Source organism: Pteropus alecto, unplaced genomic scaffold, assembly GCF_000325575.1.
Source record: "Pteropus alecto unplaced genomic scaffold, ASM32557v1 scaffold76, whole genome shotgun sequence".
Classification (NCBI taxonomy): domain Eukaryota; kingdom Metazoa; phylum Chordata; class Mammalia; order Chiroptera; family Pteropodidae; genus Pteropus; species Pteropus alecto.
The window spans coordinates 7,651,281-7,666,269 of record NW_006443138.1 but is presented as its reverse complement, the minus strand read 5'-3'; the positions used below and the strand labels follow the sequence as shown (position 1 = coordinate 7,666,269).

Genomic DNA, 14,989 nt, shown 5'->3' with positions numbered 1-14,989 from the left:
GCCTCTATGGAAAACAGTATGGAGGTTCCTCAAAAAGCTAAGAATTGATCTACCATATGATCCAGCAATCCTTCTACTGGGTATTTACCCCAGACTTGAAAACCCATATCCAAAAAGATATTTTCACACTGATGCTCATAGCAGCATTATTCACAGTGGCCAGGACACAGAAGCAACCAAAGTGTCCTATGATAGATGACTAGCTAAAGAAGCTGTGGTACATATACACAATGGAATATTACTCAGCCATAAGAAGAAATGAAATACTGCCATTTGAAACAACATGGATGGACCTTAAGATAATCATGCTAAGCGAAATAAACCAGACAGAAAAAGTTGAAAATCACATGATATCACTTATATGTGTGATATAAACCTAAAAGCAACAAATAAACAGGACAAACAGAGACTCACAGACATGGACTATAGACTAGTGGTTACCAGTGGGGGATGGGGGATAGATGGGGTAAAAGGGGTCAAATATATGGTGACAGAAAGAAATCTAACTATGGGAGGTGAACATGCAGGGTAAACATATATATGCCTTATTGTTAAAAGTGTACAGCTGAAACTTATTTAATTTTGTTAACCGATGTCACCATAAAAAAATAAAATTAAAAAAATCAATTTCAGATGGATAAAATTTAAATATGAAGACAAAATGAAAAATCTTTGAAAAGATATAGGAAAATTTTTGCATTTACTTAATTTCAATAGGGAAATATGATCAAACACCACCTCAATAAATTGCTTAAAAATTAAAAATCTGACATTATGAAATGTCAGATCATATAAAAACTGCTGGTAGGACTCGAAATTGACACAAACACTCCCAAACATTCTTCAAAGATCTTTTGTAAATTTAATTTTCCTAAGTTTTGAGACTATGGCTTGGTTCATAAAACTAATTTTATAAAACTCCCTCTTCTGTTGTCTTCGTATAGTGTTTAAAAATACAAAGGCTTGTTTTCTGAGATTTTCTAGCTCTGTTCCCCTCTTCCACTTTTATCCAGACCTTTTCTCTCCTGTTGTTGTTGTCCATACCTTGCTCTATTTTGATTTCACTCTCAGAAATTTCTCCTCAGCAAGGTCTTGGCGGGTCAGTCTTGAAAGTCCATAGAGCCAGGCTGCTCAAGACACTTTAGGCCTCACCATGGGTCTCTTACACTGATTTAATTAATTAAGTGGGCCAAATCCCTCTTCCAATTTCAAACTGGCTAATTACACACCACTTTCAAATGGGCTGTTCACAACTTTGAGATGCTTCTAATTGTAGGTCCTGACTCTCAATGCTTGTCCCTACTTTTTTATGCACAAAAATTGACAAATGCATGTCTTTTTGTTAGTGCTCACCTGCTTATATTTGGGGTTCATGGAGATACATCACCAACTTTTGTTACAATTTTTTTGCTCTCTAGTTGTTCTATCTTTATGTAGAAATTCGGAAAGATTTTTAAAAAAAAACCTTAGCTGCCACCACTGGTACAATCATCCCAGAATCTAAGCAAGGCCTTAGAATATATTTAAAAGCTAACTTTGCTTACTTCTGTATTTTGATTCATAGACTTACACTGTTTTACCTTTCTAATTAATGATGAATATATTCCATATTCATGATTGAAGCAAATTGCTTAAATGTAAAATAATTTTCTGAAAAAGAACACACTATTTCATGTGTAAAAGCCTAGGGCTTAGTTCTCAAAAGAGCAACACAGTGAACACACACTCCAGATATTTTAAATCTTCTTGAGGAAATACAGCAGTAGCTGTCAGATAACATGTGAACTGCTGTTAAGTGGCCTGAACCTAATTACTTGGTTTAACAGAGCTGTTAGTATTTCTTTTGGCATAGAGATACTGAAAAAATCACTGAGACATTAAGGGTGCCATAAATCATGTATTGGTGAAATTTGCTTTTTGAGAAACAAATGTCACCTCATTTGATGAATTCAAAAGATGAGGAAAAAAGTATTAGAACATATAATGTATTCAAAGAACGGCTAACATTGTTAGCATCATGTAATAATAAGCCAATCAATGAGGAACTTGGGAATTCATTTAACTTGATACTCTCGGTTGGCCAGAGGAAGAAGAAGAAGAGGAGCCATAAATGACATGTCAAAAATTAAAAAAAAAAAAAAAATTTAAGACAATAGTATCTAAATGACGTCTATTGACATCATTGCTGGGAAAAGAAGCAGAACTCCTTTTGAGGGAGAAACCTCTCAATTTTTACTACAGTAAAAAGGGGCTTGAGTTCTCCCTGCAGCCTCTACTGACCAGGTTGGGGTCTAATGAATATCTAATGACATGAGCAGAAGCATCCCATTCAAAGGTGTAATTTAAGAGCAACCTCATTTTAGCAGGAGTTGTATAACCTCAACTAAAGAGAATTTAGTCATCCATTTTGAGTTTTTTCTCTCTCTTGCTTCATCTCTGGCTATAGACAATAGGTCACAGCCATTTGCTTCCAAGAGTTTCAACAGTAAACTGTGAACCAGTTTGTTGGTTTCAGGCATTTATTTTTGAATTTCTTCCCCAGCTCACTCTTGTTCACCTTAACATAACACTAAAACAGCAACAATGACTAAAGCCTCCATCTTTCAGCTCTAGGTACCAAATCTACTCTGACTACTGTTCAACTGCTAAGTATTCATTTTTTTTTAATTCCTGTTCATTTTAAGTATTCTTTACATTCATTATTTATCTTTAACATACTTTAAGGTACTACAGATTCTAAAATGCTCTGATGCTAGTGCTGTTTTTATTCACTCTAGAAGGCATCACCAGAAGGTTATAAGCTACTATGTTACAACTATGACTGTAAGATATCGTATCAGCTGTTAGATGCACTCTGACAGAAGATAAAAATTTCAACAATGTATAATTAGAATAAAAGAACAGGGTACTTCATTGCTTATTTACACTACATTTTCATTGCAATACATAATACAGTACTGTATAATACTCTTGCATACTGAACGGAAACACAGTTATACATTTGTATGTGTTAAATAATTAGGCAACATATTTTAACTGCTTGATATTATGCAGAAATCCCTAGTGAACTGTTTACGATTTTGGGCGGGCTAGATATTCACTTTTTTTCCATTTGAAATAACGGAAGATATGGCACCACTTTCCAAAAATTGCCACACAATACATGAAGATGTATATACTGAAACGCACATATGTAATAATATAATAATAAAAAGAATGAAACGCAAAATTCAAACTAGTGATTACTTCTAGGGAAGGAGGTAGGGTAAGGACGGGACATGGAAAGTATAATATACTTTTTCTGCAGCTTGCATATTATACTTAATGGAGTAAGTATATTATACAAGCTGCAAAAAAACATATATTTGTTAAAAACAAAACAACAAATCACATTTGCACATTTGTACCTATATAATCACTAGAAAAGATCAGAAAAGATACACACTAAACAAGAGTAAAATTGTGAAGGTAAACTTACAAGTTCTATTTTATGTTTCCTTTTTTTTCTTCAAAATTTTTGGGATGAGCAACTGTTACTTCTGTGATTTAAAAAACTAATAAAAAGGAACCATGCTAGGTACTGGCAATACCAAAATAAATAGCCACTTACTGCTAGTGCCTACAGCACAAATCTATACGAAGACAAGGACAAATAAACAGATAACTACAATGTATGCACGAAGGCTATGAAATCAAGATAAAAGAGCATTGAGTCCATCGGAGAATGGCTTTTGGAAGTTGCCATTGACACCTAATTCTTAAATCATGTGAAGAAAGGTGAAGCATTATATGAAGAGGAACCAAACCAAGTAAAGTGAATGGTAGAGAGACTAAAAGCAGTTCTATATTATTAAATGGATAAACTCACTATAGGGAGTCAGAGGACAGACACTTGAAAGGTAAAAGGATGTAAGGATCAGAATGTGGAAAGACAACATATAATGTTTAGGAGCTTAGCTTTTTTATGTAAGACGGAAAGCCACTGATGAGTTAAACTGATAATTAACATGGTTATATGTGAACATGCTCATAGCTGGAGTAAATCAGTATAAATCAAAGGAAGAAATATTTGGCAAAAAAATCAGAGTTATATTTCCTTGAAAACAGCTTGACAGTCTTTTAAAAAAGGAATGAATTGTGAACTATTTAAATAATTAAATTATCTTACCTTAAGGTATGCCAGTCTATCTATGCAAATAAACTTCAACAACTCTATTCAAACTCCTAAAACTGAACTGGGCTTAAATTTATAGTAAGAAATAAAACACAGACTATATAATAGAATAAAAATTAATACTTCAACCAATACCCATCATAAAGTCATATATTTTTAGCACAAAGCTGAGGAAATGCACCTTCCTAAACTAAATTCCTGGGGCTTTATTTAATCAGGTCTATAAGGAAATGGGAATTAGAGAAATATTATTCTTTTAAACTCTGGAATATTAGCCTATTATCAGGATGCTTAAATATCACTATAAGACATCAAGTGCTTTCCAAACACAAAAGCCCTCCAAGATAAAATGAGTATCAACATGGATACAAAGAAATACCACTTTTCCATAAAAAACAGGAAATAAAAAATTCCTCCAAAATGGGATTTTTAAAAATCCAAGTCATTTTACCTCAGCATATACAAACTCTTAGCATGACCAAGACAAATGTAAGTGATTTAATATTCTTTTGAATTTCTCATATGTGCTTAATATATTCATGTCAGACAGAAAATTGTATTTTTATACGTGTACTTTTCAGAATGTTTAAAAAAAATAATTTTATGATGGAGATTTAAACCATTGTTCCAAGGGTATTTCAACATGTGTTAAGTGTCAATAAGTAACAATAAAAGAAAAGGAAAAATATTTTCAGCCATGAATGCATTTTTCAGTTAATCTCAAAAACCTGGGTTATTTGTAAATAATGTGACTGAAACAATAAACTATTTTTAGAGTAAAAGAGCAGGAATTATGAACCCTCTTCATGTGTAAAACAATCTCATTTTATTCCCAAGTGCAAATTTTGGAATTCTATATTAATATGGTTCCATTAAGTAAATTAACCACACTGTGCAATCATACAAAGTTCTTTACAAAGTGGGTTATGAGCACTGAAAAGCCACATAAACTAGAATCACAATGTTCTTAAAATAATTTACCGTAACCTATCAAAAGATGCAACAGCTCAAGTGCTGTGACCAATTAAAATCTTTTGAGTCAAGGTAGTTGGAAGTGGTTGTGAGACAGGAGTTGCTACAGCAGGTATAAATAATTAGCGAAGGCCGTGTTGGTAAAGTCTTATGAGAATTCAGAACAGAAAGGGTTACAGGGAGAACCGATTCCACATAGCTTACTGTTGCTTATTAAAATCATAAAGATCTGGCAAGAAACTTTAGACAGAAAGTCAGGTGAAACTCTAGAAAGGTTAAATATGATACTACTTTTTATTAGAGACAATGCCCATATCAGAACCTAAGGCTTATAATCAAAGGCTCTCTGCCATTACACCATGAATACCCATAAACAATTTTCTTCACTTTTCCAATTCGAAAGAAGAAAAAATTAACTGAGCTAAAATAAATGATCAGCAGATTAACCAAAGCTGCTGCTATCAAACTAGTTGTCTTCACAGCCTCGAGGTAATGAAACTGGTTGGTGGAAGGGAGACAAGGAGGTTGTATATGTATCTGTGCATGAAGCCTAAAGCTTATTCCTACTTGGGCTTTAAACTATCTGTATTCTGAATAATTTGATAAAAGATTATTATCAAATGAATAAAAAATATTTTCTTTGAAGAAATTAAATTCAAATGTTTTCCTTTAATCACTACCTTTAAAATTCACCTCCTTTTAAAAGCTAAGAAAGAAAAAAGAAATATTCCACTTTAACCATCCTTTGACACTACATAGGGGATGGATATTAACTTATTTAATAAATGAGAAAAGAATCTAGCATTATAAAAACAGCAAGTAAATAACAAATTAAATAGAATTTGGGTCTCTGAGCATCCTGGGATTTTCATTTCTATTTCTTCTATATGCTAACCAATTTTGTCTACATTTCTGTGATGCTCCATTACCCTGAATAGAGCATAAAGCTTTAAATTTAGTCTTTCAGAGATAATATGTATAGAAGCAATCAATATTTTGTTTTATGGAATACTAGCTCTGAATCCAGCCATGATGTTATAAATTGTGTATCAGATAATCTAAGTTTTGACATATACACACAACAGAAAATTTGTTTTGACAATAAAGAATATACATTTATTATAAGTATGCTTTATTTTGAAAAATGTCTGCAACTATTTTACCTGTCAAATCCAACATATATATTTTAAATTATAACCCAAATTTTTCAAATTGAGGTCTATCCAATCTACTGGTTCCAGTTAAATATAACACATTAAACAGTTCAATGTAGCTATATGACCAATAGAGAAAAAGGAAAAAGAATTGGGCTTACCTGGTAGTTTCTTTTCTCAGATAATGTATGTCCATCAGTCCTCACCATAGAGTCGTGTCCTTTCCTCACAGTACTGGAGGCAATCAAACAGAACTGTCACTCAAGGGTCGTGTCACAGGAAGGACCGCCCACCAGTTCTCCCTCTAGAGTGGAATTATCCAAAAGCCGTCAAAATTACTAACATGTAAATATATGAACAGTAGCAAAAATATCTAATATGATACATATAAAACAAAACAAAAACAAAGCGTACATTTTTTATATACTAACTGATATTCCTCTTAACCATCTGAGGAAGGCTAGACTGGCAGATATACTTTGAGATCGAAATTATTAAATACAAAAAACTCTTCCTTCCTACTTCTACTCTCTCCAATTAAAACTGTCTGCCAGACCTCACACAAACAAGGAAGAAACTTAGAGTAAATAAAAATGAAGTGTACAAAAAAGTACAGCCCTCGACTGATCTATTTCCTTTAAATAATATTCTCCTGTCTCAGAAATATCCAATTAATTCAGATTCTGCCATTTAATTTCAAATCCCTTGCCTCCCCAAGGGATTTGCTTACTTATATAACATTCATTCAGTTTATATGCTATAAGATCATCCTATGCTATAAGATGAAACGTTTTTATGATGATTAATAGATGCACATCTAACTTGATAATTAAAATCTACTCCAATGAAGAGTGCTCTAATAGAATCTGTTTTACTATTATTATTACACTACAGCAGAAAAACAACGGGGCTTGTTTCTTAACCTGAACCAAGATAAATAAGTCCAAAATGACTGGACACTGTGTACACCAGTTACAAAAATATCATTGAAGCAGAGGTGATGGTCACTAGAGATGCTAACTAAAAAATGTAAATTGAAAATGAGAGATCAAAAATCTTTAAGTGTTATCTACAAAGAATTTATAAGTATACATTTTTAAGACAAATGTTTCTCAACTAAGTTTTAGTAAAATGCTTACCCTAGGGAGATAGTTAAGTATAACTATTGATCTAATAATAGTTGCTAACCACTAAAAATACATTCTAATTTAGAGCAATTATTTAACATCATATAAAGTTTACTTTGGAGAGGATAATAAAAACATTTAATTTAAATTCATAAAAAGTATGAATCAATTTTATTAAAACCAATAAACACAGACACACATACATACATATGGATTACCTCTAAAAAGCAATCTAATAAAGGCAGAAACATTTTCGAGGAAAACACATCATTAAGAATCAACATTATTACAGTTTTAAAAAGAATCCACATAATGAAAACTTATATTTAGTTTCTTGTTTTATGTTTGACCACAAAGTTAGTGAATGCCATACGCTGACTTAATTTTGATCATCTTACATTGTATATGTGTGCTGAAGTATTTGCCTGGTTCTATGGCAAAAATGTAATTGCTCATTACCAACTTTATATGTAGCACTGGAATTAAGTATGTGTCTCTCAAAAATAATGAAGGTTGTTTTAAAGCATAAGTATATTTACTACTATAAATGTAATTCTTACCATCTAGCAAGGAATTAGGTTATTCATAAAGTTTAATGAACTTGAAGACAAAGCAACAGAAAAATTAAACAGTGAGAAAGGGGACTAGGAAAGAAAGGAGCTGTGAGACAATATCAAGTGACACAGTGAACTGTTGGACAATATCAAATAGGCTTAACATTAATGTAACTAGTATTCCAGAAAGAGTGGAAGAGCAGGAAATATAAAAAGCAAAGGGCAAATTTTTCCTAAATTTGACGAGAACTGTAAACTCACAGTTTCAAGAATTTCAGCAACCACCAAAAACAACAAAATAAATACTTCATCATTTTAGAGTCAACCTACTGAAAAACAGTGATAGAGAAATCTTAAAGCAACTAGAAGGGGAAAAAAAATACATACAGAAAGAAATAACAAAGATGGAATGACAGCAGACTTCTCATCAGAAACAATGCAAATCAGGGGAGAGTAGATCAACATTTTTAAACTACAGGAAGAAAACAACTACTATCAACCAAAAAGTCTAAATCCAGCTAAAATATCTTTCAAATTGAAGACAAATATAGCCACTCCAGAAAAGTTAGGCAGTTTTTAATGACGTTAAACAGACTTATCATACAACTCAGCAACTGTGCCCCTGGGTATTTACCAAAGTGAATTATGTTCATATTAAAACCTATACATGAATGTTTATACCAATGAGGATGCCCTTCAAAAAGTGAACAAACAAAATGGTACATAATACAATAGAATTCTATTCGACAAAAAAAAGAACAAGCTATTATTAATTCATGCAACATGGATGAATCTTAAATACATTTTGCTAAAGGAAAGAATCCAGGCCAAAAAGGCTACACATCAAATACTTCCATTCATGTAACATTTTGGAAAGGCCTGGAAAGGCAAAACTAACAGAGATAGAAAACAGATCAGTAGTTGCCAGGGCACTGAAGAGGAGTGCAGGGGAGCAACTGACCAAAAAAAAAAAAAGAGAGAGAACACACAGGGAAACTTTTAAATAAGAGATGAACTATTCCACACGGTACTGGAGTGGTAGGTAGCTTGACTGGTAGCCTGACGCTTTGCATGTGTTAAAATCCACTGAACTTCACAACATAAAGAGTGAATGTGAATGTATCCAAATTTTAAAAATCAACTGTAACTATATTACAAATATATGGCACAGCCACACTGAAGGAGGTGGTATGAGAAATGGTGCTGACCTAAGTAACTGGGTGTTTTGACTATTAACTATAAGAATAAAAAAAGAACTCTAATAAACACTGTATTCTAATTGGTAAAGTAATTCCTCACAGGGCTATGGGTTAATAATTCTGAAACTACTATGCATGCATATTGGACATAAAAAATAAGTAAAACAGATGGTGGTTGGTACGGGCCCAACTGCAAGAGGTTTCCCACTGTAAGAGAGGAAAAGTCACAGATAAGCAAGGAGAGAAGGCAAGAATGAACGAAAGTCATGAACTACGTAACAGGATACATTCTGAGAAATGCATTGTTAGGTGATTTTGTGGGAACGTCACAGAGTTTACTTACACAAACCTAGATGGTATAGACTACTACACACCTAGGCTAAAGCCTGTATAGCATGTTCCTGTAAAAAGCAACACGAGATTAAATCAAGCCCAAGAAAATTATGTAATCAAGAAACGCAGTAAGCACTGAGATACATAAGGTGCTGTTGACATAACACAATATACTGCTTTACAGCAATCTTTTTTAGAGAGTACTCTCTAAAATAACAATAAAAAGTATAGTATAGTAAATACATAAACAAGTAACAGTCACTTATTATTATCAGATACTATGTACTATACATAATTGTATGTGCTATACTTTCACATGACTGGCAGCGCAGAAGATTTTTCTACACCATCATCACCACAAACACATGAGTAACGTGTTGTGCTACGATCTTAGAACAGGTACAATATCACTAGGCAATAGGAATTTCTCAGCTTCATTATATTATTATGGGGCTACCACTGAATATGTGGTCTGTCATTGACTGAAACATTGTTATACGGAGCATGATTATATGTGGATAAGAGTCAGACACATCTCCACCAGTAACAGTTTGTTCTCAATTATAAAGCACTTTAAATATAGATTGTAAATCATTCACACTGTTACAATAAAGTTAATTTCACTGGTGTGCTATATATCACTTAAAAAAAAAATTGGTAAAATGCCAGGTGGTTAACAGTATGTTGAAATTATATTTTAAAAAACAAAAATTTGATAAAAAACGATATTTTAAAGTTTTTTTAACATTATAAACAGCAAATTTTGAAAAAAACTCCAAACGTTTTGAATGTTTGTAAATAAGTTAAATAAGTTTCTTTAATCTTTTTAACAGAATAACAGAATTAAATTTCAAGAATGCAAAGTAATTCATGACACTTGTATCTCACTAGTGTCTACTTATGCAATAATTTCTCTTAAATTCAAGATATTTTTAGAATTATTGAATACATCAGTATAAATAAGAAATAAACATTTTACACCACCTTTTCTGTGCTGAAAAACCCTTAAAATAGATTGTCATGCTATCAGCTTAAAATCCAAAAAGAGGCCAATAAGGGGGAAAACATAAAGCAAACCTTAATGTAAAAAAAAAAAAAAAACCAAGCAGGCTTGTTTCCTTAACTTAGAGCCTAATAAAAATTTAGCACATATTATCCACATAATTACTAAACACCAATTTTCCTTTCAGAAAAAGGTTTCTCAAAACAAGAAATCAGCTGACCATGAGTAAAATCTCTAGAAAATATTTCAATGGAGAGGGGAAATAATTACTAACTTTATTCACCAAATCCTATTAAATTTTGGGTGTCACTTCATCATACAAAAATGTATACTTTGAATGGAACAGGAACCAGAAAATCTGAATTCTAGTATTAGCTTGATCAATTTCTCCTCTCTGGGCTCAGTTTTCTAATCTGTAAAATAAAAGGTTCAATTTAGATGAATCTTTTAAATGCAAGCAACTTGCATTTTTATATTTTATTTTAAAAATTACATTTGTATAATTTGATTTTTTAAATGTTTTCTGTCATCTACTAAGGAAAGTAGACAATTACAGCTGATTTTTCCCCTATGTTTTCTTTTTATCTCCCACTTTATTACTCAATAGTACTTATAACAGTCTAAATATTTTAGAGTTTGAGAATAGTACCTAAAATACCTATATTTTGGTAGACATCACCACCATCAACTTCAAGCTACAATGTGAACTTAGTCAGCTTAAGATAGCTGAACCAGTTGAACAAGTTTTATTTTTTGATAAAGAGGACATTATATTCCAGGTTGCCTACTAATTAGAAGAGATACCAGATGTGACCAATTTCATTGGCGCTCTATAAAAGTTAAGTAAATGCATTTAGCCATTATCTTTAAAATCTTAGGGTTTCTCAAATTCCAGAACTATGTCGAGCTACATTTTTTTGTTAATAGATTATAATTACAATAATGTTATGAACTGATTTTTTTTGAAATTAATTTTAGGTTCAATTACATGGATAAATGTTTTCAAAATCTGGAGTAAAGAAACATGGGTAGGCAGAAAAAAATAAATAAAACTCAAGAATTTCAGTTTCATACCAAACAGTCTGGGAAAAGTGCCACATTGACTAAAAATAGTTTTTCTGAATGTTTTAATAATACAGGTTTTATGGGTCTATAATTAACATGTAAAATGGAAAGTTGCCTATATTTACAAAGAAAAACAAATTTTAAAAATTCAACACCAATTCAACCAATTTACTCTCTGGTTGTCATAATTTAATGTTTTGTAACTTAATTTTGTGTGTCTTCTATTTTCTGTAGTAGTAGCCTTCCTGATGCACTACTTCTATCATATCTGGGTAGTTCTCTCACATATATTTCAAAGATTCTAGGCACCTTATACATAGAATTTACTATAAGTAGAAAATCACTATATCTGTCTAAAAGGCCCATCATCTCAAGACAGAAATTTTAAAAGTCCTAAATAAATAAAATGAAATACAAGAGAGTCCTATTAAACTTAGATGACAAAAGTTCAATAATTTCTAAACCACAGGCATGAAAATTAAAAGCTCCTTATTTGTTTTAGATTTAAATGAAACTGGGGTAAAGATAAAGACAGTTGGGTGTCCTTCTAGTCTTCCAGCTTCCTGAAATTTAGATGTTTACACAGATTGTTTAACCTGTGCATAATTCAATTTCTTCAAATAAAAATAATATCTGCATTGTCTAGCTTATGGCTATGATCAAGTAAGTTTGTGAACTAGATTTACAATATACAAAAACCTCATTTAAATAAAGTTGTTTAAATTCATTAGAATAGACTACCAGATGTGACCAATTGGAATGTGTAAATAGCCAAAGTATGAATACTTACTAATTTTCTGCAAGGTTAGAGCTAAAGAGTATATTAAAATTAATGAAATGTTTCAGAACCTTTCATTATAATTGCTAAAAATCCATGAGTGTTACCAAAGATTGAAGTAGCTACTGCCAAGGCAGTCAGTCCCTCTAGAGTAAGACCAAGTCATATTTACCTCACATCTACTGTGGAAAAGACACACTGGTCCTATTAATTCAACAAAGGACCTTATAATCTATAAGTAAAACTCCTTAAAATATGTGTTCCCTTCTATTGTCTTATATCACCAACTGAACATACCACATGTGAACCACAGAAATCTGAAAACTGCAACACTAATACTAACAATTTTTATAGGTAATAATTTTTCTTATAATAATTTATAAGTTGTTAGTTCTATTGGTAAGACAGCAAAAAACTGACGACTGCTTAGAATTACCGAATTCATAATGATTATGCTTACCAAATTATCTCAGGAAAACACGATAGTCATGTGATGGGGGAATTATGTGCTTCTTATAAAAATCTAAAAGTTGCTCTTAACATGAATTAAACAAGCCAATTATATATCAAAATATATTTTTAAATCTCAAAACTAATTATTTTTAGTTTTCCTAACAAACTATTAAAATAAAGCTTAAGTAAAAACAGAAACGAATAATTCTAGCTATCTATTTAAAGACAACATAATAGTTAATGAACACTAACTAAATGGACAGTTGCCCAATCCCTCAAAGTTTAGTTTTTGTAAAAGACAAAGGGGCAACTGGTACACTACTTCTTGTGAAGTGGACAAGGGAATGGCCAGAGATGCGCTGCAGAACACTGGTACATGACTGCGTAGGGCACTCACTGAAATGAAGAGACAATAGGCATATGAAAAGAGGACAGAAATAGGCTAACGGTTTTATTTATATCGCAGGATGCACATCAGAATCACCTGGAGAGCTTTTTTTTAAAAAATACTGATGTCCCCCTTCCTTGCCCTTATTTTAATTAACTGGTCAGGGATGGAACCTGGTCATCAGGTGCTTTTAAAAGTGCACCAGATGATTCTAAAGTACAACCCAAAGGTTAGGACTGTCAGGATTAACTGTACAGAAAAATGAAATTCAAAAATATTTTCATCTCTATGTTAAATACTGAGCAAAAAGAAACACTATATATTTATAAATTGATTCCCTACGCCTGCCAATGTGCCCTTTCCTTGCCTCTTACTCTACCTCCGATAAATAATGCTAGGCCTTAAACATTAATTTTTAAAATGTTTTTAAAGCATAAGACTTCTATTGTTGAAATACATGCATTCTAAGTTCAGAAGTGGATAATATTAAAAAGTAGATGCAAACGTTACAGTAGAACTTTATTAGAAGAAATTTCTAATTAAAAATTCCTCTAATAAATGCAATATTTAGGTTTTTAAAATATGTCCATGTTTTTAACATTCCTTGCTAGAAATGTAATATTAACTATCATTTGCCAAGTATTAGGCACTGTGCACTGAACACTTTACCTGTATTATTTCTTTTAATCCTCAAAATAACCTATAATATAGATATTACTATCCTTTTTCTACAGATGAAAAAACTTAAACTGAGAATAAGGAAATTACGCAAGGTCAAGAGCTAGAATTAACAGGAACAGAATTTGAGCACGCCCATCTGACTTGAATCATAGCCACTGTGCTTTGCTACCTCTCATATGTATATATTTTCTTTATGAAACCATAATTGGTATGATATATAGATCATACATATCATATATCTATATGATATCTACCATACCAACTATGGTTTCATGAAAAACGAAACTATTTCAAGAAATTCTGGCTGTTAAATAATACTTCTACTCAAAAGTGTCACAATTCCACTACCACAAAAACAAACAACCAAAACAAAAAACAAACAAACAAAAAAACAGTGAAGGGGAGACAAATAACATATTAATCAGCTGGAGATTCAAAGTTCAGAAAGACCCTAATCAGGAGTATAGTACCTACGATATCCTTTCAGAAACAGCTTTAGAACTCAAGCGGAGAAAAAAAAAAACAGGCAGCCATTGTGCTGTAAAGCAAACAGCTAAATTGTTTTGTTCGGTTTTAAAGCTGGCTGATTATTTTGTCGACCGAGGTCTTTGTGTTTACCTCAGTCACAGAAATGAATAATTTAATGCATCTTATCTTTATACAATTCTTTCAGAAGGAGGCTTCAAAATTCCTTCAGAAGTCCACTTTCTACATGTCTATTACCTGAATCCTCATTCAACCGACAAAATTATTCCTTGTCTCATTGATTTCCTTTCCTTTACTCTTTCCTACAAGAACCATGTGATGGCCAATTTGGTCTAGGCACCAAAACATTTTGACATCTAAGAGTCAGAGAGATTAGATGCAAAAGAAACAGAGAAAAACAAAAGAGTGTGTGGTTAATATCTTGAAAGTTTACTGGGAAAAGTGGTCCAAGGAAGAGTGTAACCAATCGTTTCAAATGCTTGCGGGCTGCAGGGTGTGAAAATCTTTGGATTTAACAGCATGGAAATCACTTGGTAATCCTGATGAGTACTTCTGGCGGAATATAGAAATAAAAGCATTGATTGGATTATGTTGACAAAAGAACAAGAGGAGAAAAATCAGA

The 14,989-nt window shown here is 32.1% G+C and overlaps 1 protein-coding gene across 6 annotated transcripts in view; it reads right to left on the bottom strand.

Annotated features, from left to right (window-relative positions):
• Positions 1 to 14,989, bottom strand: part of CNOT2 (CCR4-NOT transcription complex subunit 2) — a 103,063-nt gene that overhangs the window by 61,532 nt on the left and 26,542 nt on the right. For 3 of the 6 annotated variants that reach the window (XM_006923735.2, XM_025041089.1, XM_025041087.1), the window contains one exon: positions 6,462 to 6,604. The exons of 1 other annotated variant lie outside the window; for it this stretch is intronic. In XM_006923735.2, the coding sequence (XP_006923797.1) occupies positions 6,462 to 6,509 (48 nt within the window). In that variant the 5' untranslated portion in view covers positions 6,510 to 6,604. Of the gene's footprint in view, positions 1 to 6,461; positions 6,605 to 14,989 lie in introns of those variants that run through there. 2 more of the 6 variants (XM_006923734.3, XM_025041088.1) reach the window with 1 other exon arrangement.